This window comes from Echiichthys vipera, assembly GCF_963691815.1.
Source record: "Echiichthys vipera genome assembly, chromosome: 6".
Lineage (NCBI taxonomy): Eukaryota > Metazoa > Chordata > Actinopteri > Perciformes > Trachinidae > Echiichthys > Echiichthys vipera.
In genome coordinates, this window is record NC_139831.1 from 9,283,385 (window position 1) to 9,310,734 (window position 27,350).

At 41.0% G+C, this 27,350-nt stretch overlaps 2 protein-coding genes across 2 annotated transcripts; one reads left to right on the forward strand and one right to left on the reverse strand.

Moving 5' to 3' along the window:
• The first annotated feature begins 126 nt into the window (after positions 1 to 126).
• Positions 127 to 11,051, forward strand: nox1 (NADPH oxidase 1). The gene is made up of 13 exons (XM_083914681.1): positions 127 to 231; positions 421 to 516; positions 605 to 715; positions 1,602 to 1,686; positions 3,145 to 3,290; positions 4,352 to 4,545; positions 4,637 to 4,763; positions 4,925 to 5,017; positions 5,098 to 5,339; positions 7,943 to 8,105; positions 8,284 to 8,430; positions 8,637 to 8,761; positions 10,000 to 11,051. Exons 1-13 carry the CDS (start codon positions 187 to 189, stop codon positions 10,124 to 10,126), a joined length of 1,701 nt encoding a protein of 566 aa, XP_083770807.1. The 5' UTR covers positions 127 to 186; the 3' UTR covers positions 10,127 to 11,051.
• Positions 11,052 to 11,228: 177 nt separating this feature from the next.
• On the reverse strand, positions 11,229 to 26,861 carry cstf2 (cleavage stimulation factor, 3' pre-RNA, subunit 2; the record flags this gene model as incomplete). Its single annotated transcript, XM_083915366.1, has 13 exons — positions 11,229 to 11,398; positions 13,012 to 13,162; positions 13,447 to 13,521; positions 14,113 to 14,237; positions 14,617 to 14,816; positions 15,827 to 15,935; positions 20,435 to 20,558; positions 21,542 to 21,664; positions 21,789 to 21,908; positions 23,848 to 23,984; positions 24,830 to 24,999; positions 25,652 to 25,730; positions 26,765 to 26,861. 12 exons carry the CDS (start codon positions 26,859 to 26,861, stop codon positions 13,037 to 13,039), a joined length of 1,485 nt encoding a protein of 494 aa, XP_083771492.1. The 3' UTR covers positions 11,229 to 11,398; positions 13,012 to 13,036.
• Positions 26,862 to 27,350: the final 489 nt, after the last annotated feature.

The window sequence follows — 27,350 nt, forward strand, 5'->3', positions numbered from 1 at the left end:
ATCTCCTGTAAACTTCCTCAACAACGCAACTTCACCCGCTGCGAGTTTTGTTTCCTTGTGTCACCTTAACACCTGCAGAGGAGGGAGGAGTCCGGACTGGAGCGTGAAGCATAAAAGCGCAGGCGGACTGAAGATGCAGGGAAGCTGCTGGTGGTGCTGCTGCTGAGTTGAGATTAAGCGCTCACTATGGGTAACTGGATTATCAACAACGGGCTTACAGCCTTCATACTGGTGAGTTCTTATTTACACCTTAGGAACTTCATTTTTCAAATCGCAGAGATGGCGACGAGTGATTTTACGCACGGCTTTTGTGCGTAAAATGTATATCCCCACAAACGCATGCATGCTAGTGTCCATAATGACATAATATTTTTAATGAAAGACTAATTGTGATGAGACCATGATTTTGATTGTGTTTAGGTGGTCTGGATGGGCATCAACATCTTCCTTTTCGTCTGGTTTTACTTTTTCTACGACTTGGGGGAAAATTTTTTCTACACGCGTCATCTTTTAGGGGTGAGTAAGGAGAACAGACGTCAGCTAAGGTGCTTCCCCTTATAACAGACTCACGTATCAATATATACTGTATATATATTTATTTCAGTCCGCCCTGGCCTGGGCCAGAGCTCCTGCTGCTGTGCTCAACTTTAACTGCCTGCTGATCCTGCTCCCGGTGTGCAGGAACCTGCTGTCTCTGCTCAGAGGCTCCTTCGTGGTAAGATCAAGATGTTTGAATGTCTCAGCAGGGCGAGGTGCACTCAAGACACTGTCATTGTGTTTTTATGTATTTTCATCCTGTCATACAAACTAGTTTGACCGCTGTGTGTCCAGGAATGTGTCACCAAAGTTTCTTCTCATTCTTTTGGCATTTATAGACTTTTAAAACATATTTTATAACTGTTGTTTCATTTTATGGTCCATTTTAATGTTATAATGTATTTAGTCAGCGTTTTCCAGTTGTGTGCTTACTCCAATGTCCTCCTGTTATGATCATGTTATGCACAGGACTTTGGGCTGCATCTGTACAAATATACAGTGCCCATGTGATATTTCAGGTTTTGTTCCTAAATTCATTTGCAAAACGTTTTACAATTTGGGGGTTTTCTGTCAAAATGGGCTGCAGTGTGTACGTTAATGAGGAAAAAAATTAAATGATTTTTGAAAATTGCTGCAAATTAACAAAGTGTGAGAAATTTGAAGGGTCTAAATACTTTCCACACCCACTGCAGCTATTTGTCTTAATATTCACCAAGGACCTTGCACTAATTATAATAATTCTTTGGGCGATATTGTGCTATTTCAACACATTAAATTTGCAAAACAAAGAGGAGTATCATCTTCATGTTTTTACAGCATATCTGACTCTATTGGATTTGATGCTTTTGTCATTTGCATCATCCTCTTTGCTGTTGCAACACTGGAAAGGTCCCCACTGCGGGACTAATAAAGGATTATCTTATCTTAAAACAAAATCACGTTTTACACATCACCACCAACCCCCTCCCTCCCTAAGCAGACACGGGTCAGGTGGTTTTGCAAAGATGCTCTTTGTCTATTCATTTTATTTACTTTCCACTTCTTTTCATTCTTCGTCTTTTCAGTGTTGCGGAAGAACGATGAGGAAACAACTGGACCATAATCTGAGTTTCCACAAACTGGTGGCGTACATGATAGGTCTGATGACAGGTGAGCATTTCTCTTTCAGTCTCAACTTTTCTTTTCTCTGGCAACATTCTTTGTTTAAAGAAATAATATTAATGAAAAGCACTTTCCAAGTAACAAAATGTACCAAGTGATGTAGATACACAAAAGAAGAAAGACAGGGAGAAAAGAGACAAAGCAGCAGGAAGCAAAGCAAGTTTTATTGGGACAATTACAAATATGAACGTAAAAACAAAAACATTAAATAAAACAGATGGATTAAAAAAGTGAATAAGTAAAAACAAAAGATTAATGGCGAACGGCTTTTACAGAGAACAGTTTTAAAAAAATACTTTATCAACATTTAAGTCTGGATAAAAGTTAATGTTTAACTGTTTTAATGTTTTTTAGGTGTAGATCGTTTGGGCGGATGTGTAGATGTTTCTGTGTGTTCTCGGCCTTGACCAAATACATTTAGTTCTGGTTTATTACTGTTCCCCACAGTGTGCAAACTTGTCCGACCTACATGAGAAGCTTATCAGTGTTCATCATAGTTTTCTTAACTTACTGCTACAGAGAACAGCGAAGAGTGGCAGGGATGAAATGATTTCAGTCAATCCTGGTGATGAAGTAAAACTCAAATGAAATTATATTTACCTAACACTGAAAACATTTATTACGCAAATCAACACACACACACACACACACACACACACATAGACAGATACACAGATGAACACACAGGTCATATTTGTTAAAAAAGGCTGATGGTTATATTTTTGCAAGGGGAGACGGAGGAAAAGAAAGCCAGGAATAAATACTGACTAAAGGTGTATTTATGGTGAGAAGTTCATCCATCCGTGAGGAACTCGGAGTAGAGCCGCTGCTCCTTTGCATTGAAAGGAGCCAGTTGAGGTGGTTCGGGTATCTAGTAAGGATGAACCCTGGGTGCCTCCCTAGGGAGGTGTTCCAGGCACGTCCAGCTGGGAGGAGCCCTCGGGGAAGACCCAGGACCAGGTGGAGAGATTATATCTCCACACTGGCCTGGGAACGCCTCGGGATCCCCCAGTTAGAGCTGGTTAATGTGGCCCGGGAAAGGATAGTTTGGGGTCCCCTGCTAAAGCTGCTGCCCCCGCGACCCCACCCCAGATAAGCGGCTGAAGATGAGATGAGATGAAGGTGTATTTAATCCCCATGTTTCTTTTCAAAGATAAGAGGGAGTCTTGACATCAAGTGCAGCGACTGCAAACATTTAAATCCAGTATTTTTGAAGAAGCAGAATGGAGGTTTCTTACACTTCTTCACCTACTTCCAAGGTGCCTGCAGAGACGTTAGTCCAAAGAGGTCAAACCTCCAGGAACACTTGTAGTGCATAGACGTGTTTGGGCATCATCAGGGTTCAAATCCAGCTTTTTTAACAGTACAGTACCAGGCGTTAAACTATTCATGTTACTTCCAAAACTGACATTGACAGTAACGTGTCTCCTCTCTGTGTTCTGACAGCCGTTCACGTGATCGCCCATCTGTTGAACGTGGAGTGGTACAACAACAGCAGACGAGGAGTTTACGACAAACTCAGCACGGCTCTGTCCAACTTGGAAGACACAGAAAACACCACCTACCTGAACCCAATCCGCACAACAGACATCGTAAGTTATCGTCCGGGTGATGATGCGACCAAAATCTCCTGCCCTGATATCGCTCATTTCATGTCTCGATAACGGTCACGATATAGCACGTTTTCTGGTATTCCAATCAATAAATCGTCTGTATGAACTAACCACATAGGAAGGGCTATTTTTTATATATTCTAACTTAATATTTCATGTCAGATTTTCTGAAGAAATTGCGCCCGTTTTTGTCACATGATAATGACACAGTTGTTTATCAAGACGTCTCAGAATATGATTTCCTCTCGACACGATTCCATTCAAAGATGATAAAAGATCAAATCAAATGATCCACCAGGTGGAAGTTATCGCTACAAATATTATTAAAAATAAAACATTAATATCCTACTTTTCTTTTACGTTTTCGTGTGAGTTGAAGGATCATATGCTTGTGTAGAAGTTGAGTAAATTTGCCAAAAGAAAATGTCTACATTTAAATGTTTTTCATAGTCCGTCCACCGTCTTCCCTCCTCCTGTTCTTGTAAACGAATGCGAGTCCACGTTGTCACCTTCTTCTTCTTCTTCTTCTTCTTCTTCTTGTTCTTGTTGTTCTTGTTCTTGTTCTTGTTCTTGTTCTTGTTCTTGTTCTTGTTCTTCTTCTTCTTCTTCTTCTTCTTCTTGTTCTTGTTCTTGTTGTTCTTGTTCTTGTTCTTCTTCTTCTTCTTGTTCTTCTTCTTCTTCTTGTTCTTGTTGTTGTTGTTGTTGTTGTTGTTCTTGTTCTTCTTCTTGTTCTTGTTCTTGTTGTTCTTGTTCTTGTTCTTGTTCTTGTTCTTGTTCTTGTTCTTCTTCTTGTTCTTCTTCTTGTTCTTGTTCTTGTTCTTGTTCTTGTTCTTCTTCTTGTTCTTGTTCTTGTTCTTCTTGTTGTTCTTGTTGTTCTTGTTCTTGTTCTTGTTCTTGTTCTTGTTTTTGTTCTTCTTCTTCTTCTTCTTCTTCTTCTTCTTCTTCTTCTTCTTCTTCTTCTTCTTCTTCTTCTTCTTCTTCTTCTTCTTCTTCTTCTTCTTCTTCTTCTCCTTCTTCTTCTTCTTCTTCATGTGTTTCAGGATGCGCAGCAGACTCCGACCTACTTAGTCTTCACCACCATCGCCGGTCTCACAGGGGTCATCATCACTCTGGCCCTCATCCTCATCATCACCTCCTCCATGGAGGTCATCAGACGCAGCTACTTCGAAGTCTTCTGGTACACCCACCATCTCTTCATCATCTTCTTCGCTGGTCTCGTGTTTCACGGAGCTGGGTAAGGGGAAGAGTCTTTCATTTCTTTTTAAAATCTTTATTGTTGTTGTTTTTGTTGAAAAGCAGATTTTGCTCGTCTGTCCAATCTGCAGGTTCATCGTGAGGAGACAAGTGACCACGGATCCACCGCACAACTTCACCCTCTGTAAAGACCGCAGTGACGACTGGGGACGCATCCCTGAGTGTCCCCTCCCTCAGTTTGAGGGAGGGCCCGCGGCGGTTCGTCATTTTACATTAAAACGCTTAGAAGCTGCAATTTAGTCTCTACCAGCATTTACAGCTATTACATCCATCTTTACTTATTCACTACAACTGCAAGTACAAATAAAAACATCAGTTCCGATTTGTAAAATGATTGTATTTCCCTTGCTTTATTTTAGACCTGGTGGTGGGTGATCGGTCCGATGATTCTGTACGTCTGTGAACGTCTGCTGCGTTTCATCCGTTACATGCAGACGGTCCAATACAGGAAGGTACGTTGGATTCACGATTCATCTTTTCCCGTCTGGGTCGTGCGGTGCGTGATGTGACGGTTTGCTTCTGCACTCAACAGATCGTGATGCATCCGTCCAAAGTGCTGGAGCTGCTCCTGGTGAAGGACGGTTTCAAAATGGATGTGGGTCAGTACGTCTTCCTCAACTGCCCGGCCATCTCCCAGCTGGAGTGGCACCCGTTCACCATGACCTCCGCCCCCGAGGAGGACTTCTTCTCCGTCCACATCCGCTCGGCCGGGGACTGGACTGACAAACTCATCGACATCATGCAGAAGCTGCCAGAGGGAGCGCAGGGACCCAAGTGAGCGCTTATTCTTTTTTTTAAGAACAGCCAAATTGTTAGTGAAGGCATTTAGTACAGCAAGAAAAAATATGGAAAAAAGGCAGTTTCCAATCTGATTTTCCTGATATTTTGCCCTTTTTCTTTGTTTTTTTGTGTGTTACAGAAACTACCCACATTACTGTTTTTATTTATGTTTATTCAGTTCAATGACATTTTTTTACAGTGCCAAATCATGACAAAAGTTTTCTGAAGACACTTTGAATTTAGAGAAGACCACACTCTATGACGTATTAATGATTTACAGAGTCCCCCTCCATGAGCAGAAACAAGTCGCAGTTTTTGGCAGTTTTTCAAGCCTTTTAATTTTTTAGGACGGACAGGAAATGGGGTGAGACGGAGAGGGGGAGACATGCAGCAAAGGGCCGCAGGTCAGAGTTGAACCGGCGGTCGCTGCCCCAAGGACCTTCAGCCTCTTTACGTGGGGTGACTGCTCTAACCACTGTGCCACCGGCCACCCCTTCGCAGTATTTTTAATAATAGTAGTAAAAATATTCATATACATTAAACCAGCAATCTTGTGCACACAGTGGTGACAAAAACCTTCCTTTTAACAGGAAGACAGTCTCAGGGATAAAAGCAACCACAAAGCTAACATTAACTGTAATAATGCCTGTAGTAAATAGTGAATATGACTAACAAACCATGGCAGTTAATATACCACAGTGATATGAATAATAGAAACAATGGCGGTTAAGGTGATAGAAATATGAAGAACACTAATTATGGTGGTGAATATGGTCGAAAGATACGAGTAGCAGCAATAACAGCTGCAAGAAATATGAGTGATAGTGTTGTTTTGGCTCTCAATTTGTTAGTTTTTTCCTCGATCATACGTTGTCTAGACTTGTTAAAATAAGACTTGTATCTGAAACCAGCGTGAGGCTCAAATATGTAGACAGGCTGAACCTCTTTGATGTTATTTTACCGGTCGGCCTCAGGGAGATGCTTGAATGAAGTCCCCAAACGAGTCTCAGCCTAGCGAAGGCGGCGGCGGCGACGGCGGTGGTGGGGCCAGAAATAGAATCTCAATTAGGTAGAAGGAGTAGATGTGTTTCCAGCTCCTTTTCAGTTTTTTTTTTTTACTTTTAATGTGAGAAAACCATTTTAGTGATAGACAGATGATTTATCCAATTAGCAGCCGGTATTTTCTCCCCTTCCCAAAAGATTTCTAAACGAGAGTTCCCAGATCGTGCAAATCACTGCATCTGGCGGAGTCAGGTTAACTTATCATGCTACTGTAGATGTTTGGTGTTGAGCAGTATTAGTGGTTAAAAAAAGCCATTTTAATGCACTCACCGTACTGCCAACGAGCTAATCACTGTTAGCCACGTCCTGCTGTTAGCGAATCTCCCAGATTTCCCTGTTAAAACTGTCTCGATGGCTTATTTGATGTATGCAAGTGCCAAAAAAGACCATGGGATGATTTTACGCCGGTATTACACTTTAAACTAAATATTAATCATTGCAGAGTGTATCTTTCATTTAAACTGTGTCTGGAGAGACTTGAAGTCAATATTTAAGCTTTAAATAAATGCTATGAATCCAGTGCTTGGCTGCACAATGACAGAACCTGAGCCAGTTTCCTCCTTCAAACTGCCTCCAACACCCACAGATCACTTATATTCAATCTGTCACAGCTGTGGCATGTGGCACTGGTCCATTGATGCAAACTTGTAAAAATAAATATAATAATAATGTGTCAATCATGTGTACCCATAACAACGCCAAAAACAATGCAAAAGTAATTATTGTTACAGATCAGAGAACTACATGACCCATCAGGATGGCTGATTTGTAAACTCTTTTTCACCTGAAGTTAAACACAAGGTAGATTTTGTTTGCAGTAGAGTTCAGTTACACACGTGGGAAAACGTCCGTCCTCCACAGAGCTGGGTCTGTCTGATGTTTCTGTCTGTTAAAGGGAAGGTTTTCGTTGCCACCGTACTCTACGGGGGAATTGTTGGGTCTACGTAAATCATAAATAAGTCATAGAGTGTGGTCTTTACCTACTATGTAAAGTGTCCAGCGATAACATTTGTTATGATTTGGCACTATAAATAAAATTGAATTGAAATTGAATGGAACTGAAAAACACACGAGGCACATATCACACATCATCCAACTTATGACAGTGGAAATTAAAAGGAAATGTCAAATTAAAAAGTTCTTACAGGTCCAAAAGTATCTTAAACCATATCATGTTAGGATATACAAAACTAAAAGTAGAAATAGAATAAAAATAAAACCAAATAAATCAGTAAAAAAATGTCAGGTTGTTAAATAGAAATGGGTAAAAACAAACTAAAAGAAAAAATAAATAAAAATGAAAATACAGTAAAAATGTAAAAGACATAATACAGCACTGAGTATATAAATAAAATCAGCAATAAATAATCACCTGTGCAAAATATGGCTATGGCTTATTCCTCAGTGTGACGGCTGTAAAACTGTTTTTGTGTCTTTTTGTTCTACACGTGGGATCGTCAACCTGCGCCCAGAGGGGAGCAGCTGAAACTCAGTGTGCAAACAATTGCAATGATTTATTTACTGTTGTTCCTCAGAATGGGTGTGGACGGACCTTTTGGCACAGCCAGTGAGGACGTGTTCGACTACGAGGTCAGCATGCTGGTCGGGGCCGGCATCGGCATCACTCCCTTCGCCTCCATCCTCAAGTCCATCTGGTACAAGTTCAAAGACTCCAACCCTCAGCTACGCACCAAAAAGGTACGACGCCAAACGCCCACATCATGTCACAATCAGTCTGTTTTTAACATGTGAACCTGCAAATCCTGTTATTGTCTCTTAAATAAAGAGCTCTGTGTTTTCACAGGACGGGTCATTAATCATCAGAAGCTCTTTTGTAAGGGGATCATTGTTTAACGAGCCTGCTTCCTGGTTTCAGATTTATTTCTATTGGCTCTGCCGGGAAACACACGCCTTTGAGTGGTTTGCCGACCTGCTGCAGGTGCTGGAGAAAGAGATGGAGGAGAGAGGAATGGGGGATTTCCTCACCTACAAACTCTTTCTGACCGGATGGGATCAAAGTCTTGTGAGTGTGTCAGTCAGAGAGCAAAGTACAGACAAACAGTGTGAACTTTCTTATGTCTGATGAAGGGCTGGGGCCCGAAGCGTTACAACCTGTTTATACCTTGAACTGCCTTTTTGTCCAGCACCCAGTGCTTATCTTCTTGGATGTGCGTGCTTTTTTTTACTTTCGAGTTTTCAGCTTTAACCCGGCTGTGTGTCTTTTCACAGGCTGGTCACGCCTGGGTTCACTTTGATGACGACACAGATGTGGTCACTGGGCTCAAACAGAAAACTCACTATGGGAGACCCGCCTGGGACAAGGAGTTCGAACAAGTCCGCAAAGAGAACCCCACGTAAGATAAAATCCTTTTGTTTACAACTGGTTGAGCTGTGCACCGCTGTGGACAAAAGACTCTTTTGTCCTCCCTGATGTCTTCCCCTCTATCTCCCCCTTTCCTGTCAATCTTGAGATGTGCAGTCAAATAAAGGCAGAAAAAAAACATTACCTTATTAAAATAAATATCTTATAATACAGGAGATTGATTGCTCATTTTTAACAGTGATGGAAGAAATAGTCAGGTCCTCTACTTAAAGGCCAACTCAGCAAAAAGCAGTATTGTAGGTTACCAAAATAAGCTTATAATTAAGGTTATGAATAACCATAGACTGTATAAAAAATGGATGCATCCTCTCCGTAGAGGTCCGTTCTCTCAACTTGATCCAATCGGGAGTCGCCATCTTGTCAGACTTTGAAGAAATAAAAAATAAAATAAAAACTAGCCTTGTACAAGCCAGTGGCTTCACTTCCCCTTCCTCTGACAGCAAAGGAAAGCGGTGAAAATATTCTAAATATAGCGTACACTTACACTGATAGTGATTATTTTTAGGCGGCTGCATCCTCGTCCAACAGCAGAACATATCGCTCTCTTCAAAGCCACCAGACTCCTTTGACAAAAACAGCCATTTTACCTCATAGAACGTAAAAGTACCAGTGCAACAATGTAAAATCCTCAGAAGTACAAACATGCATTCACAAGCCAAAGTATCAAGAGGACATTATTCTGCAGAAAATTATACATATTATTAAGTATTCTATTATTAGATTAATGCTGATACATCGTGTGTGCAGCATTTTTCTTTTGTACATAGTTTTAACTACTTTATTGGTGGAAAGTCCCCAAGAACTTAATACTTAGTACTGTAATCGAGTACAATACTGACTTGACCTGTATAGTTTCTGCTACTTTATATTTCTACTCTACTACATTTTAGAGTTTGTTTTTACACCTGAAGTTACTGCCAGGGTTCCTCCGCCTTTTCCAAAGACAAATTCAAGCACTTTCCAAGGTTTTCCAGCACCTCACAGCCGTGGTAAATTACATATTTATATTCAGTACATGTAGTATATTCAGTGTACTTTTTATTGCACTTCTTAATCACATTAAATCAGATGTTGAAGTGTTTTCAAGGATTTCACGCATCTGAAGGAAGGGAAGGAGGAGTGGATTGTGTTGTTATTTTCTAACACTTGTTATTGGTATTTCCCGTGAATTAAACTTAACCCCCGACATCGAACTCTTCATGTTTTCAGGTCTGTGGTGGGAACTTTCTTGTGCGGCCCTACAGCTCTAGCCAAAGTCTTGGAGAAGAAATGTGCCAAATACTCGGACGTGGATCCCCGCAAGACCAGATTTTACTTCAACAAGGAGAACTTCTGAGTGATAGAAACAACAGGAAGGAAGCTTTCGGGCTTTTTGAAGGACAGTTGTGAAAGTTTCACTGGAAGACAATTGACAAAGCTGCCCGACAACCTGCGGCTCTACCTGGGTGTGTTGACGCTTTATACTGCACACTGAAAGAGGCAGGGCACGCTTCTTTTCATCCAGGAAGAAAACGTGACTCACGGCCTCGTAGGCCACTGACTCATGAGCATTAGAGTTAAGATGCACTTCTGGTGAACAGTCATAACGTCATTATAAGAAAGTATTTTACTGTTACAAGACATCAAAGGGTTTGTCTCTGTAGTCTACATTAGCACGTGGAAAACTACCTTTTTTTGCACAAAGATGTACTTTTTTTTAATGATGTTTCAGACTAATATTGTACTTTAATACTACAACAAATGGTGTTTTCCATTGTACAATAATCCGGGTATTTTCTGTGAATGTCAGGGGAAAAAGGAAAATTCATATATATATTTCAGCTGATCCCAACAGTCCAAAACTTAAATATTTAGTTTACTATCACAGAAGACAAAAAGCAGCAAATCATCATATTTAAGAAGCAGTGAATTGTTTAGTTTTCTGTGGTTCGACTTCATCATTTTAGCTCTAAATCATTCATGACAGCATTAGCCTACAATCAAAAACACTGTAAATATGTTGCGTTCTTGAACTTTTATAAAGCTTTACTGGTTAAGGAAACAGATTTCTTGGAAGCAGAATGGTTTATTACACCCTGTCACATTAGCTGACACTTCCTCGATCAAATTGATAAGATTGAAGTAAGACGTCCCGTCTCGTAGCCTGTGGTTAATCATTCTCCAACAACGTCAAAGGACTTTATCGTTAAAGACATTTTTATTTCACTAATTTCTGTTGTAATCTCCTTTTTTGTATACAACTCCAATGTCATTTTGAAATAAATGAATTCTGGATAAATGAATGAACAACTGTTTTCTTCTGTTTTATTGACAAAACAATATCCAGACAAACAGTTTCCAAAGCGGATAACATGAAAACGTGAGAAGAGTGAAACCTCATGACAATCCGGCTCGGATCTTATCTGCTCAGCATTCATCATCCACTCAAATGTCACACTTACTTTTGAATCCACAAGTGCCGACCGGACTCTTTCATACAGAAAAGACGATATGATTTAAAAAAAACTAAAGAAAAACCACTTTACAATATTCCAAACTAAGACGAGAAGTCCTCAGACCTGTTCAAGCTGAAGGTGACGGGGTCAGCGAGGTGGAGCAGTTGGGAGTCCTGAAATAAAAATGACGTGTTAGAAAATAAATTTAAAAAAGCAGAAATAATGTGTCAGAAATCACAGAGTTGCTGTGATTGCAACTATGCTGGTAAGAATGTTTCAAACCCGGTGATTAACCAGAGGCATGAAACGATATGAGATTTTGATTATTGTCAGATAAAATATTATGGTTTCATGGTTTTCAGGATTATTTATCAGACTGGGGCCCTTCTGTGTGGAGTTTGCATGTTCTCCCCGTGTCTGCGTGGGTTTTCTCCGGGTTCTCCGGTTTCCTCCCACAGTCCAAAGACGTTCCTGTGTTAGGTTCATTGATGACTCTAAAATTGCCCGTAGGTGTGAATGGTTGTCTGTCTCTGTTTGTCTCTATGTGCCCTGCGATAGACTGGCGTCCTGCCCAGATGTACCCAGCCTTACGCCCGATGTCAGCTGGGATCGGCTCCAGCCCCCCCGTGACCCCAATAGGGACAAGAGGTTGAAGATGAATGGATGGATGGATAGAATTTATTATTTGAAACTTTGGAAGTAAAATAAGACAGACAAGCATTCTTTTGGTCCTGCATTTAAAAGAAGTCAGCCAACTGTTCGGCACATAGTTCGCAGAACTGGACTTACATCCAGGTAACTACTACAGATCTCTGCAAGATCCAGAAAGTAAACAGTAACATTTACATTACGTGGGCTGACGTTCTAACAATAAGTGTAAGAATCATGCAAGCACAGGATCAAAATGATCAAATAGGCAAAACAGCGTCAAGTGCTCATATGAGAAAGCTTTTTTTGCGTATTTTATTGATTCATGGACCAAGGCGCAGTGTGATCAGGTGAGTTTTCAGTGTGTGACAGAAGCTGTGTCGGGTTAGTGAGGGAGTAGCAAGGTGTTTGGTAGGAGCAGAGTGTGAAAGAGGCTAACGCGCTGTGAACTACTGCCAGCCGAGTTTGAACTGTTACGGTCCAGCTTAGTAACGTTATATTTGCACATTTGGGGTTTTTAAGTTGACTTGAGCATAAAGAAGTGGATGATTTCAAAGATGTTGGACCCTTTGCAGCTCCAGCCCCCTCGTGACCCGGTTAGGGACAAGCGGTTGCAGATAGATGGATGGATGGATGGACCCTTTGCGGTCACTTTATTTAACGGCACGCGGATGTCCAACTTCTACCACAATTCCCTGGTCATTTTGAAGCAGGGATCGACCGATATGGATTTTTAAGGGCCAATGCCGATACCTATTTTTTTTTCATCAGCCTTAGCCAATGACCAATACGGATTCCCGACAATATCAGCCAGCCGAGGTATCGGTCTATGACTATTTTGAAGTTATCCAAAATGCTTCCACGCCGCTGATTTAAGGCGTTTTTTGGCAGATCGAAGGTTGGAATGTCATTTCTCTCTGACATTTTTATAGCTCTTCAGGTGAGTGGCACACCTCTCTGACTCTTAAAACAAACCAGCACACACAACAATAACATGACTCGTGAGATTCGATTTCAGAAAGCAAAAATGCTGTAATCCAGACACCATAGTTATGTAGCTTCTACAATCCTTACAGTAATGAAGTGGTGATACGTAACCGCAGGTATGGCAAAAAATGGTTAATCCTGACCTCCTTACCTGAAACCTTTTAGAAGTCGGACCATCAAGGTCCCCCTCCTGCAGTCTTCTGAATCTGCTCTTTGAGGATGAGGATACTCTGCCGCTGCTCTGGGGGCAACATGGCGATCTGTTCTGGGGTCAGCTGCAGGACCTGCATAATCAGGGCAGCCTGGAGAGGGACAGAACGACAGTGGTCAAACAGAAAATGACAACGTGTGTTTCCTGGTGTGTAATCTTTACTGGTATTCTTTCATAACAGGAAAATCTAGAGTTAGTCCTTAAAAAGCCTTTGTGCTGAAACATCACCAGCTGCCGCTGTTGAAGACAAACAACATTTACATTCCTCCCTCAGGCGATACATACTCAGAATGACTTGCAATCAGTGAATGAGAATTCAGAAAAAGGGATGAGCATGATACGGTAGACAGAGGTCGATGAAGCAGTGACACCGACCTTCTCCTGGTCCTGGGTTGAGACCTGGCTCTGCCCCGGACTGAAGCCTCCTCCTGACGGGGGACCACCAGGACCCTGCAGGACACACATATGGTTTATAATGATTATCCAATTATCCACGCATTTTCATGGGAAAAATAATATTTTCCATGACTTTTCAAGGACCAATAATATAATTTCCTTTATGAATCACAACGTATAAAACTGTGTGGTATACTGTACCTCAACTGTTAACCATTGCATAATAAATATTAAACTCACAAACTACAGACAAACAATACACTCTCTGTATTGTCTGTCAATACTTAGTGGGAGCACTTCAACCTGGGCACACAGCACTGCTTTCCTTTTGTTTATGTAATGTTATGTAAATGTAATCTACCCAGTATTTAGATGATAATAATTCCTGAGTTGAAGAAAGAGGCGTATCACATTTATAGCACAGACTATATTTGACAAAAACAGTAAAAACAAGTCTTGAGAGTAATTTTAGTAATAATCGCCAATGTACGTCTTCACCAAATAAAATAAATATGCATTTCTTTCTTACAGTTTTGTGTGAGTCTGAGTGTTTTTTGTAAGTCACATGTAGCCAGTTTCATAACCAATAAGAAAACCAATAACCAAACAGCCGACACACGCAAAGACATTAGTTGCAGCTCTTACCGGTCGTGCAGTCGGAGGAGCGTTTGGGGCCATGCTATGAGGACCGGGGCCTTGCATTGCTGGTGCCATGGGAACCCGCTGACCCGTCACTGGACCACGTGCATCCATCGCCCTTGGGTCACGACCTGCATAGAGAAACAAGAGCACACTTGCTGTCACACCTCACTGAATATCGAGTGAAGGACAATTTTGTTTTAAGGGAAACGAGTGCGTTACATGACACTTTAAAACCCACAAATGTAAAAAGGTAAGAAGTCTTGGTGGTTTCTGGAAACATTGTGACATGGATGACCTTAAAAAATATATGTTAGAGGTATTAAATATAAGGAAATAGAAAAGAATGGGTTGTTATCCTGTCAAAAATCTGCTGGGACAAAAGTCTTTTGTTTGGTTAAGTGTGTTCTGGTTTGTCTGCCAGCTGTGACTGAAACTGAATGGAGATCTGTTACAAACAAAATGAAAACATTGCAAGATCAAACTATGAAGCATCATCAGAGCTGCTACCTCTGGTTTCCATCGGGGGTCCCCGTGGCTCCATCATCGGGGGCCCTCTTGGGTCACCCATCATGTTTCGAGGCTCACCCATGGGGGGACCTCTCATGTCCATTGGAGGGCCTCTCATATCCGGAGGGGGGCCACTTGCCATTTGGGCCATGTGTACAGGTGGGGCTTGGAGGGGTGGCGGAGCTCCCATGTAAGCCCGGCTGCATACAGACACAAACACGAAACAAGAGCAATTAATGCATTAACAGTAGACATCATCTCTATAATCTGGATATTTTTTATTTTTGCAAGGGAATGAAGGAACAAGGAGGGGCAGTTGAGATTTGTAGTTGACGGACTCCTTTTCAAAACAACCATGGTTGGTTTGTCTTGGCTGTAAACCAGGGGTGTCAAACTGATCCATTAAAGTGGCTACAGGTTTTTATTCCAACCAGGCAAGAACACACCTGATCCAACAAATCAACTGTGTGAATGCAATTCAGGCCTAGTCCACAGGAACACAGGTATTTTTGAAACCAAACTTTTATGACCCCCGGTTAAAAAAAAAAAAATCCAAACCACGGATGTGATAAAAAATATCTTCGTCCACATGAAACCCCAAAATCTGCCTCTGTCAGCTGGTCACGTCTAGAGGGCTACACAAGTCTCCATGGATACAACTTAGCGTCGCACAATGTGACGTCAAACAATGTCGATGAGAAATTGCGGTTTCCCGCGGTTTTCCTGTCCTCACATGACTGCTGAACCTGGACATTTGGAAAAAAAGGTTCACCCTGGACTACGGTTTTAAAAAAAACAACTCCGGGTGCAGGAGCCCACAACTGCGGTAAGGTGTTGATGAAAGGCCAAACCGTGGAGAGAAACACACGGTTCCAAAAATACCCGGGTTCGTATGGACGGCCCCTCGGGTGATGGAATATGTCGAGTCAGGTGTGTTCTTGCTTGGTTGGAATGAAAACCTGCAGCCCTTTACACCATCGGTTTGACACCCCTGCTGTAACCAGATGCACTAGTTTGTATTTCTCACTAAATAGCTGCTCGATGAGTGTTTGCTGCCTCCAGAAATCTAGGACCTGCAGTGTTAAACCGCAGTTCCTACAAAAACCACTGGAATGAAAATCTACGGCTAATGGCTTGAAATAACACTCCTTTAAAATCCACATAACCGGCTATATTATCATTGGTAATGTGATTTGGTTAAATATCTTACTTTGGGTCAATGACCTCTCCGGTGACATTCAGTGAAGAGTGTAGAGTTCCTCCTCTGGGGTCATTGGGTCCGTCTCCCAGCAGCCCTCTGGGGGGGATACCGCCTGGTCCTGAGGTGAGAAAATCATACATTCAACCACATAAATGAACATGGTTTTTTTATTGTCTTTTTTAAGTCACAATGAAATGTTTCATCATGACTAATCCATTGAGAAAAGGCAGAAATTCCAGGTAAGGGAAACTACACACAACAATAAAGTTTGAGTGTTTGCTCAGGTTAGATATATTTCAGCAAACAACCATAACTTCACACAATAAAGTACACAGTGATCACATCAAACTGCCACAGCGAGAAGTCACTACACACAGGGAGATATCAGGAGAGTGATCAGGAACAATGCAGGAAAACAACATTAAGAGGGAGATTATAGGTTCAAAACACATTAAAACCTAGAAATACATTAAAACTTCTATTCCCACACAGAGAAAGAAGTCCTGACTTGAGAACATTTTCCTACTTGCTTGATCTAACTCTGGTGTTATTTTGCGGTGAGAACATGACGGTAAGCATGCAGAGAGAAAACCATGTGCAATGGGCGTGTCAGTGTTCAGTAACATCAATCTTTGTCAAACAGCATGAATACCTACAGCGACACCAACGAGAGTAAACAATAGGGAACGTGTTTTTTCACCACGTGTAAATAAGGCAGGTGTAGATGTTCATGTGCATCACAGTGGGTGGAACAGATTTACTTCATATCCGTGAGGCGAGCTGTGAAATACATGATAGATTGCTCGCCTCTTTCAACATTACAGTTAAATGACAGCTAGAACAGACACTCCCTGAGGTGGTTTTACCTCGATCAAAATTAACACTGCGTATCTGTGGCTCATTTAACATGTTAGTGGGGAAAAAAGAAAAAACAGTCTGCATCGTTAGTTTGGTTGATTTTACACTCAGATTCAAGGTAAAGGCAGGGGACATTGTAAAAGTACCGTATTTTCCGCACTATAAGGCGCACCTAAAACCTTCAAATTTCTCAAAAGCCGACAGTGCGCCTTATAATCCGGTGTGCCTTATATATGGACCAATATTGAGCCACAACAGGTCTCGCAACTACGGTTAGCAGCCGCCGACTATTTTCCCCCGTAGAAGAAGTAACGCGCGGTGCATGTTGAGATATATGACTGCGCGAAGCGTGCCGTTTCATTTCCATTTGTGTGTTTGCGTAAAGAGCCCAAAATGGCTCCTATTAAGAGACACGCTTACGACGCAGAGTTTAAACTCAAGGCGATTAGTTACGCAGTAGAACACGGGAATAGAGCAGCAGCGAGAGTTTAACATTAACGAATCAATGGTGCGGAAGTGGAGGAAGCAACAAGATGACCTCCCCTGACTGTTTTGTTGACATTCCCTTTAGCGCAGCTCCATCTAATGGATGCATAACGCTCCAGCCCCTCAGCGACCCCGACAGGGACAGGCGGTTGACGATGAATGAATGAATGAATGACCACATATCGTACAATAAGTCCATAAAGTAATTATAGTGACACAGCCGCTCTTTACCATCAAAATGACAGAAAAGCATCCCAGGTCTGAACAGACTGTGTGAATGTTAATAATTACATTTTCACAATTCTACAGCATTTATCTCATTTATCTGATGACTGTATATATAAAGATGGCCCCGCCAAAGTGAAGCCAAAGCATCTTGATCGCGTCCCCCCCGGCTGCAGTATAGATCACAAGTCCCGCCCCCTCCTGTTACCGGATGGACGGGACTCCGATGACTGGACTCTACCCCCTGATCCCTACTAGACTTTGGTTGAGACCTAGATCACTTTTTTTTTTTAATGGGGAAGAAGCGTCACATTCGTGGCTGACAGATTCTGCAGTGCCATGGCAACAGCACAGTGACTACAAACGGCGCATAAAGACAGAAACTGAAAATGAACAGGCATGAATGTGCATAAATGTGCCACAACTCCAAACATCTGTGGCATGTTGCCACAACATCTAATGATACATCTTGTCTTGAACTCCAGTCTGGATCAATGCGAGCTCAGGTCTCTTCCAACTTCTCCCACACTACAAATAAACACTTGTAAGGTAAGCCCCACCAGCCATCCGTCAGCATCATCTGATTTAAAGACTGTGGTTCATTTTTCACTACAGGGCCAGGACACCTGCACCAAGCTGTTAACTAGATCTGAGTCACACCTGCAGAAGACACAGAAGACAATCAGCTACCAGAGCCAACCAGAATAGACATTAACTGGTGTGCTCAGCTGCGGAGACCTGTAAAGCATTTTCAACCTCCTTACGTGCTCCTTTGCATCGACAGCCACCAAGCTGTACAAAACAGTCCAACTACAAGAGTGCTGAGGGCAGAGAGCGTGGCCTCGGTGCATTTGTAATTTTGTTTTCCGTCAGCAACACTATAGAAATATCAATAATCACACAATATGTGTATTTGGCACATTTATCATTCCTCTATATGTGGTGCCTCTCTCAATGCTAAGAGCGTTCGCATTTAATGTCGTTGTAATACACTGCATATTCAGGACGAGGACTTCATTTATTTTAGCTGATCTAACCTTTTTTTTTGTTTTCCGAGTTTTGTTTTGGCATTTGTTCATATTATGCACATTAAAGTCAGCATCATCATTCATTATACTTCTAATCTCTCCAAAAAAAAACATTTCAAATTCATACACATGAACATTTAACGATGTGTGTCTGTGTGTTAACATGCTCAACAAGTCCGTTGAGCATGTTAACACACAGACACACATCTTTGCCAACATGATTCAAGTCGTGTTTTCTCTGAGATCATGTGCGAAATGTAAAACTATGCCCTACTTACTTAATGTAATATCCATTTAGAAATAAAAAATAATAAAACAACTTGGCTTTAAAATGGAGAAGGCAATCATGCGAAAACATTTGCACGCTGGCAAATGTTTTACTCCTGGCAAACATGTATCTGTTCACATGCAGTGGCACCACCATCCTTCCCCCCCTCATGACACGACACGTTCTGCTTCAGTCATGATAATGCTAAGAGATGATAATCTTTGCACAAACGGGCTTTATAACTGCTCTAACGGCTGGATTGGATTATAGTGGACATGCAGTGTTAAAAACTGTAGAAAGCTAGAGTTAAACCCCAAAGGTGCTGTGTATCTGGACACGTTTGGCCTCTCCATAACAGTCCTATGACCTGACTGGAGTTCTGTGGGAGTGATACCTTGAGGCCGCTCGATAGCAGCTTGCCCAGACGATCCTGTGGGAGAATGCTGAAGGTTTCCTGAGCCAGCATTAAAGTGAGAAGAACAGGAAACACAAGACTCAAGACAGCAAAGCGGCACTTTCAGAGCATTTTTTTTTTTTTAAGTGTGCTCATAACACAATATTATATGCACAAACAGACACAGAGAGGTGAGGAGGGACCTTCTTAAAGTTCACACTAGAAGAATATGCTGCATAAAGGCTCAGTATGAAGACTGAGACATGACATTGTAAGAAATATGGAGATTAAGAGAGATCACCAAGAGTCAAACTGAGTATACTCTTATCTCATAAAGCACTTTGACTACTAACAAGGCTCTGGTGACACCTAGTGATCCCAGTGAGTCATGACATGTGAAAAGCTTTGACATGAAGTAATGGGTGCACTGCAGATTGTCAGGATACCATAATGTTTTTAATTTGATACAATAGTGATATAAAAAATCTCTTTGGATACCACAGCAAAAAGAAAGTCCATGGCAAACAAAATAGGATCATTTCTGCCTTTTTTCAAATTAACCTGTGCTGGTACAGATAAAGTCACTGGACACACACCAACACACAGGTGATGTTGTTTCATTTGAGCAGCTTTGGGTTGATAATCTGATCTGCTGTTTTATAGCTTCGATACTTTCCATACTATCAAATGTGAATCATTTCTAAATGTGGAATTGATCATTTACACACGTAAACACTAAAATAATCGGAAGAAAAGCTTAAACCACTGCATTACATTGTATAAAATGCATGTCTGGAGTTGCTTTGTTCGTACAAGAGTGATGAGGGGGGAGGTTGGCTGTACTGCGAGAGATAAATAAGGTGGTTTTGAGTAAAAAGTAGGGAAGGGGCCTTTGCTCTACCACTTTACGCCCCTTGTTCTGCACCAGCTGACTGTTCTGCAGTCAGCTGGTGCTGATCCTATCCTAAAATTGCATCTGGTATTAAATATTCTTGATTTGACATTTACAGATTATGTGTTTAATTAGTTGTTTTTTTTAAACGACCCAAAATACACTGCTTTGCTTTACTAATATCATGAAATCATGAATAGAAATATATGGAGGATAAAGGAGGAACAGATGCAATGAAACAGTCGCAGCTCAATCATTAACCACCGATGACCGTGGTAATCTATATTTGGAACATTAGGGATCAGAATCAGAAATACTTTAATAATCCCAGGGGGAAATTATTTTCATTGCAAACTCCAGCTATAAACACAACAACAATAAATACATACAATATACTACATAAAGATGCAACCAGAACCAGTTCAGTTGGGTGATGTGAGTTTGCATGCAGTTTGATGAGGATTACCTGGAGGTCCGACTGGTGCTTGTCCTTGCACCTGTCCGGGTCCTGGTATGGGCATTGGTCCAGGGACGACACCCATGTTGGGGGGCTGCATCATTTGAGGGGCTCCATTGACGTGCATTCCAGGCTGATCATATTTCAAAATAAATAAGAAGACATATATAATATTTTACAAAACAAATGAATGCTAAATTAATTCTGAGACTCGGTGAGATCTCCACCTTTGATCAACTGCGTTTCATCGACATATTAAGTAAATTATCACATTACCAGATAACAAACAGCAGCGTTGCTCTCGAAAACTTAGATTACAAGCATCAGAGCTGCATCGGTGTGCAATTTTTCAGGGTTAAGTGCAGGACTATTATCTAGAACAGAAGTGTAATGTGACCATTACCGTATTTTTCGGATTATGAGTCGCAGTTTTTATCATAGTTTGGCCGCGGGTGCGACTTATACACTGGAGCGACTCGTGTGAAATTATTAACACACTACCGTAAAATATCAAATAATAGCCGGGGCTATTATTTATCTCAGTCACGTAAGAGACTAGGCGCATATCAGCAATCATCACACACACACGTCAACCAATCAAAATTCGACGGGGGCGGATCATGGCAGAAGTGCATTGTGAAAAAAAAGATGCTACCTGCTACTTCCGTATCTATGAGTTGGCGGAGTTGTTCACATGTGACACCGAGGAAGAAGAGTTCGTTGGATTTAGTGATTAGGAGTGACAGATTGTTTGGTAAACGTATAGCATGTAACCCTAACGCTATATGTTATAGTTATTTGAATGACTCTTACCGTAATATGTTACGTTAACATACCAGGCACGTTCTCAGTTCGTTGTTTATGCGTCATATAACGTACATTTATTCAGCCTGTTGTTTATTCTATTTTTATTTTAAATTGCCTTTCAAGATGAAATGTCTATTCTTGGTGTTGGATTTTATCAAATAAATTTCCCCAAAAAATGCGACTTATACTCTAGTGCGACTTCTATATGTTTTTTTCCTTCTTTATTCTGCATTTTCGGCTGGTGAGACTTATACTCCGGAGCGACTTTTAATCCGAAAAATACGGTACTTTAGAAAGACTCGTACTTACCCCAGGCTGCGGCTGAGACACTGGCACGCTGGGCGGAGCAGGAGGTGGGTTGACCGGCAGTGCTCCTCCACCCTGTCCGCTTGAAATCAGCGGCTGAGCTGCTGTTTGACGGTGGAGCATTTTCTGTATGTGGAGTATATTGAAGAGCATTTCTCAAAAATGTGAACTGGTTCAAAGTGCAAACTAGACATAGTCAAAGGAACCTTGCTTTAAATAAACATAAGTTCATAATCTGGTCTCCTCTCACCAATGCTATCTCAGGGTCAACAATCCGCATGACGACTTGGGCCTGCAACAGAGCATAGGCCAACTGAGGGTTCTGCAGCAGCATGTTCCTCGCCTCCTGGGGGCTGTTCTGCACACACAGCTGGAGAGAGAAATCACATTTTCACATGTTGAAATGTGACATTATACTGAGAAAAATCACAACTGGGCTGAGCAACAAAAAGAAAGTAGACGCTCCTAAATAAAAAGAGCTCCTCACTAAAAACGACTGTGTTCTGTTACTTCCTTTCAGGTTAGACATACCCCTGTAGTTTTTGCTACCCGGTTATGATGATACATGTCTATAACGGAGCAAAGTGGCTGCATCAGCACAAACATTAAACAAAGACGTGCAACAATATCTGTGGTATCAGGATCGGAGCCCAAACACTCACTCTGATCAGCATATGGAGCTGTCCTCATGACACAAGCTTTGGTGCAACAAAACACTTTTCCAGTCGGAGGAAGAAAAAAAAGTCTGCTGTGTGGTGTTTCTCTGAGCCTAATGAAGCAGACTGCCAGATGTGCAAAGCTAAGGCTTCTCTGGCAGAGCTGAGAGACACAGACTGTGCAGTACAGCCTCTCTTAATGAAAGGGAAGGAAGAGCTTCTGCATATGGTTGTCTTCATAGAGGTGATTTAAACTGATAGAAACATTTGTCCTTGTCTTTTTTAGGGGACTCAAGGGAGTGAGCAGCATTAAACACACAGTTTAAGAACATTGCGTTTGGGGAAAACTACAATACTTACAATTATGTTAGATTCTTCATTAAATCTTGTTTGATTACTTTAATTTCACTTTGGTATTTTGTGATATTTGAAAGCCTCTGCATCCTATTGTGTCTGCCTTAACAGCTAGCATCAAAATGCTTATATGCTGCAATTTATGAAAGCCAGAGACTCACTTCTGCTCTATTTTGGGGAAACTGTACAGTTACCAACATCACAGTGTACACAGATCTGAGGATAAATTCACCAGAATAATACATAAATGCCATTGATGCACATGTCCCACAGATCAATGTCTAATAGTAGAGACTGGGCGTCATAAACTGCCCATTAGGACTTAAAAAATATGGATATACAGCACATTTAATCAATTATTATATTCATGTGAAATGTTGCATTTAAGCTATATGATGGATTATATACAAGTGTATAATTAAGGTTTCTATAAAAGAAGTTGAAAATGCGTACTTTAAATCTCTCAGGTCAAATATGAAAGGCCCTTTATGAAAGTAATCCAACTATTCAGTGACTTCTGTGAGGGTTTTGGGTGAAACTGACAGGAACTATTGACATACAACAGCCTCACAACTAATAAATAAAATAGGCTCTTACTTTTACTCTGGTTTTAACCAAATCATGGATCAACTACTACACTATGAATTATTTGCAAAAGCATCGTAACAAATAAAAATGGATGTACTCCTGTAAGTAGAATGGAAAACAACATAACTTTGATGCTCAAATCTACTGGAATGCCAAAACAACACTCAAGCATGACACTTCATTCTGCTTATTAGGAGCAGGTCTATTGATATGTTGATTGGAAGTGAGGTCAGTTTCACCAGTTTCACCATTCAGTTTGTTTACCAGAATCACTTTTAAGGGCGCACTCACACTGTCCGTCCGCACCGTGCCCCGTGCTTTAGGGTACTTGTCCCTCTCCCCCCGCGCCCCAGGCCCGTTTGTACTCACACTACCTTGGCCTCGGTGGATGCTTCTTGCGCGCCTAGACGCGGTACAGTTGCACTCACACTGGTCAAACGACCTAGACTCTAGCCGTGAAACGTGCTTGGGCATGGTACAGTGTGAGTGCGCCCTAAGACTCACCTTACCAGTCCTAGCAGAAACCCAGCTTTCCGCTAGGACTGGCTAGGTTAATTAGTGGTTCTCAGGATGGTTCTGGTGCTCATGCTAAAATAATCAAATTAAAAATGTCTATAAGGAAATAAAAGGTCAATTAGATCTGTACCACTTGTCCCATGCAAGTAGGAGCTGAAATACGTGCAAATATATGGAGGCAGTAAAGCAGCTTACCTTCATCTGTTTCATGAGTTCAAACATCTGCTCAGGAGGCAGACTGGCCACAGCTCTGCTGATGGACTCTGGGGCTTCCTGTGGTTGAATGGTGTCCCCGTAAGGAGACTCAATAATGGGGGCTCCAGTTCCCAAACCTGTGCAAGACAGAAATAGCAGAAAACTGTGTAGCTTTGCCTAAATGTTAGTGGTGGGACACGATTTAAAAAATGTATCTAATTAATTAGAGGTTTTGTTATTAATTAATCGTGATTAATCGCTTATCAATATTTGACACAAGAAGCAACATTTCTCAATTTAAATGGATTTTGGTTTATGACTTAATCGGTGAATAGACACAAAAACTAGTTTAAACAACAAAATGTGTTCATTTTTATCAGTGAGCACTAACTTTTTGTAAAGTTTTACGCCTTAAACAAATGTGTTTCGGTTTATAATTCGAAACCTTACATTGCAAAAATATTTAAAATATTATCCTTGGCATAAAATAAACAGTTAAACACAGAGTGCTTTTTCTCCCATGTTTTCAAAAACACAGAAACAAAAATGATCATCCATCGCCTAACGACAGCCCCTCCAGCGTTGTCTGTGCTAACGTTAGGGCCAGCATGATCGGAGGCTGAAGAGATGAATTCTTCCTTGCACAATTTGCACACAGCCAAGCTCTTGTCCATGTTTCCACTTGGTCGTTTTTTTAGGACTCAAGTCCGCCCACTGAACGCAGCTTCTCTTCGGTTTCATTTCTCTTGTGTTGTGTCCTGTGCATCAGTAATATGGGCCGTGCAGGAACTCGTGCAATGAGCAACGTTCCGCAATATGCAAAAATAAATTGTGATTAATTGCGTCATTTACTTATTTTTTCGGTAATTAATTAAATCGTAATGAACGTGTTAAAGTCCCAGCCATGGTCAATATCTCTCAATGAACCTCTAAAATACAACACCTTCATTTGAAATAACGGCGAGAGGACATAAGCACTTACTCTTGAGCTCTTCCTTGTTTTTCTCACTGGCTGCGTTGTCAACACGGAGAGCCCGACCACTGAACTCTCTCCCGTTCAGGTTCCGCATGGCACTGAGGGCCGTCTCCTGGTCTTGATACTCACAGAAGCCATACCCCTTTGGTTTGCCTGTCTCTCTGTCATAAACCAACCTGAGAACAAGAAGACACACATCATCGTACGACAAACAAGCATGGGAAAACATCCAACTTTCAGATTTACAGTAGTTAGTCTTCTCAGTTCCTAAACACTTACAGTGTGAGATAGATAAGAGGTGATACAACAGAGTGGCAAACATTAACCTGACCCAACTGTGGAGGGATAGAATAAGCATAGTAAGGATGTAAGGATAGAATTATTAAATATAATTATTTCTTTCTGTTTCAACATTGTAAAATGTTGACTTTGTGCTATTTTCAATCACAAATGGGCTTTCAATGATGAGCAGTTCATTGCAATCTGTTTACATTTATATTTTAACAGTATTCAAACTCTTTTGGAGACGGGTTATGCATGATTATATGTACTTTTACTTAGGTAACATTTTCAGTGTACGACTTTTGCTTGTGCTTTTACAAAGTACTTTTTTAGTTATGTTCTAGGATGTAAAGGATCTGAATACTTCTTCCACCATTGGTGAATCTTCTATGTGAACAATAGAAATAGCCATACAAGTGGACAAGCTTGGATCGCTGATTTGTCCGTACAGTGTTGAATAAACAGGAGACGGGACCCTTGGGGTGAACAACGGTGGCTTACTAACGACGACACTAGCAGAAATTGAATGGCAGCTCTTTCACTCACCTGAAGCTGACAACAAGCCCCACTTCAGAAAAGATGTCTTTGAGTTGTTCCTCTGTGGCTTCATAAGGAATGTTCCCCACTATGAGTAAGTACATAAGAGAAACGTTAATATTACAATAAAAATAAATAGTTTTCTACTTTTTAGGGTAGGTTTTGTTAAGTGAAAAGATTCAATGTAAACATTATTTTTCTTACATGTTCCAGCTTTATACAATATACCAAAAATCAGGGTTCCTACACTTTTCCAAAGTCAAATTCAAGCACTTCTCAAGCATTTCAAAGTGCATTTGCGTGCTTTCCCAGCACCTTAAAGCTGTGGTAAACTAAATATTTGCATACAGAACAATACTCAGTATTCAGTATACATAGTATTGCACTTGTTAATCACACTAAATTATTATTATTATAGGTTATTGTCCTATAAACAAGTAACATGATGTTTTGAGAGCTTTCTACAGACGGACAACAAATTAATCTATAATCCTCAAGTCATTTTTTATGCAAAAATGTCAGAAACTGCTTTCAGTCTCTTGAATATTGAGATCTTCTTTTCTCTGTGTTATATCACACATATGCCTTCACATGTAGCATAGATCTTAAGTGCTTTAATCAAAATCCAAAGAACTTTTCAAACCTTAAAAACACCGCACAAAAAAGTCAAGTGTTTTCTAGGATTTCCAGCACCTGTACAAACCCTGAAAATGTATTTTTAAATGTAGGAGTAATAATATAAAATAACCCTTATTTTAAAATGTACAAAGACAGTAAAACACAGCTAAAGGAACGAAGAATAACAAAAACAAAAACACATGGGGTCTGCTAACTCAGGGAGTCAATTTGAAATGCGTGAATAATCTAATAGTTTATGGCAATTTATTATTTTTGAGTGTTAGGTTTTCCAAAGTGGTCAAATATGATTAAAAATCTGACTTTTTAAAAACATAAAAGGAGTTCTTCAGGTGTCTAGCTTTAACGTTAACTTTGTACCCTCGTTGCCAAGCTAACTCGTTGCTATGTTAGCAAGCTTCCATTCATTAGCCGCTAGTGTACGGACTTGCACCTCACGGATATAAAAACGGAGAGTTACCGAGGAAATAACGGCAACACACTTACCAAACACCGATCTTAACGAACGGTCGACGGCTGGGTCTCTGTTCGCGGCAACAGCAGCCGCGGCGGCAGCGGCAGCAGCAGCAGCTACGTTCGCCATTTTAGGGGGGGACACAAATTAATGTGACACCGGGAAATTAGATTTAGACAATTTCCGTTTGTGGGAGGGCGCATTCTAACATCAACATTGCGACCTTTTTAACTTCTTGACAGTTGACACTAGCTATGCTTTCCCCCTCTATTTTATAACTAATTAAGAAGCAGTAAATAATAATCATGAAAGCGGGATTCGCTGAGGGGCAGACAGGGTCAGAGTAAGTTAGTAAGCATGTGTTGGTAGGGAAAATAGATGGCGCTGTTGTCCGCGGTTACGTCAGCGACTTGTTTGAGTTGCCTTCCAATCCGCAATGTGACACAAATACGAAACGCTTATAAACTGCTAATTTCTCAGTTTATAGTAAAACAAGTGACTCAAATATGTTCCCGGAGATCCAGTTTTCTACAACACAAGATTTGGTGAGTAATTATTTTGAGGAGTGGCAAGTTAATTAATGAATTGTTTGCTATCTAACGGCAAATCTAATCTTAA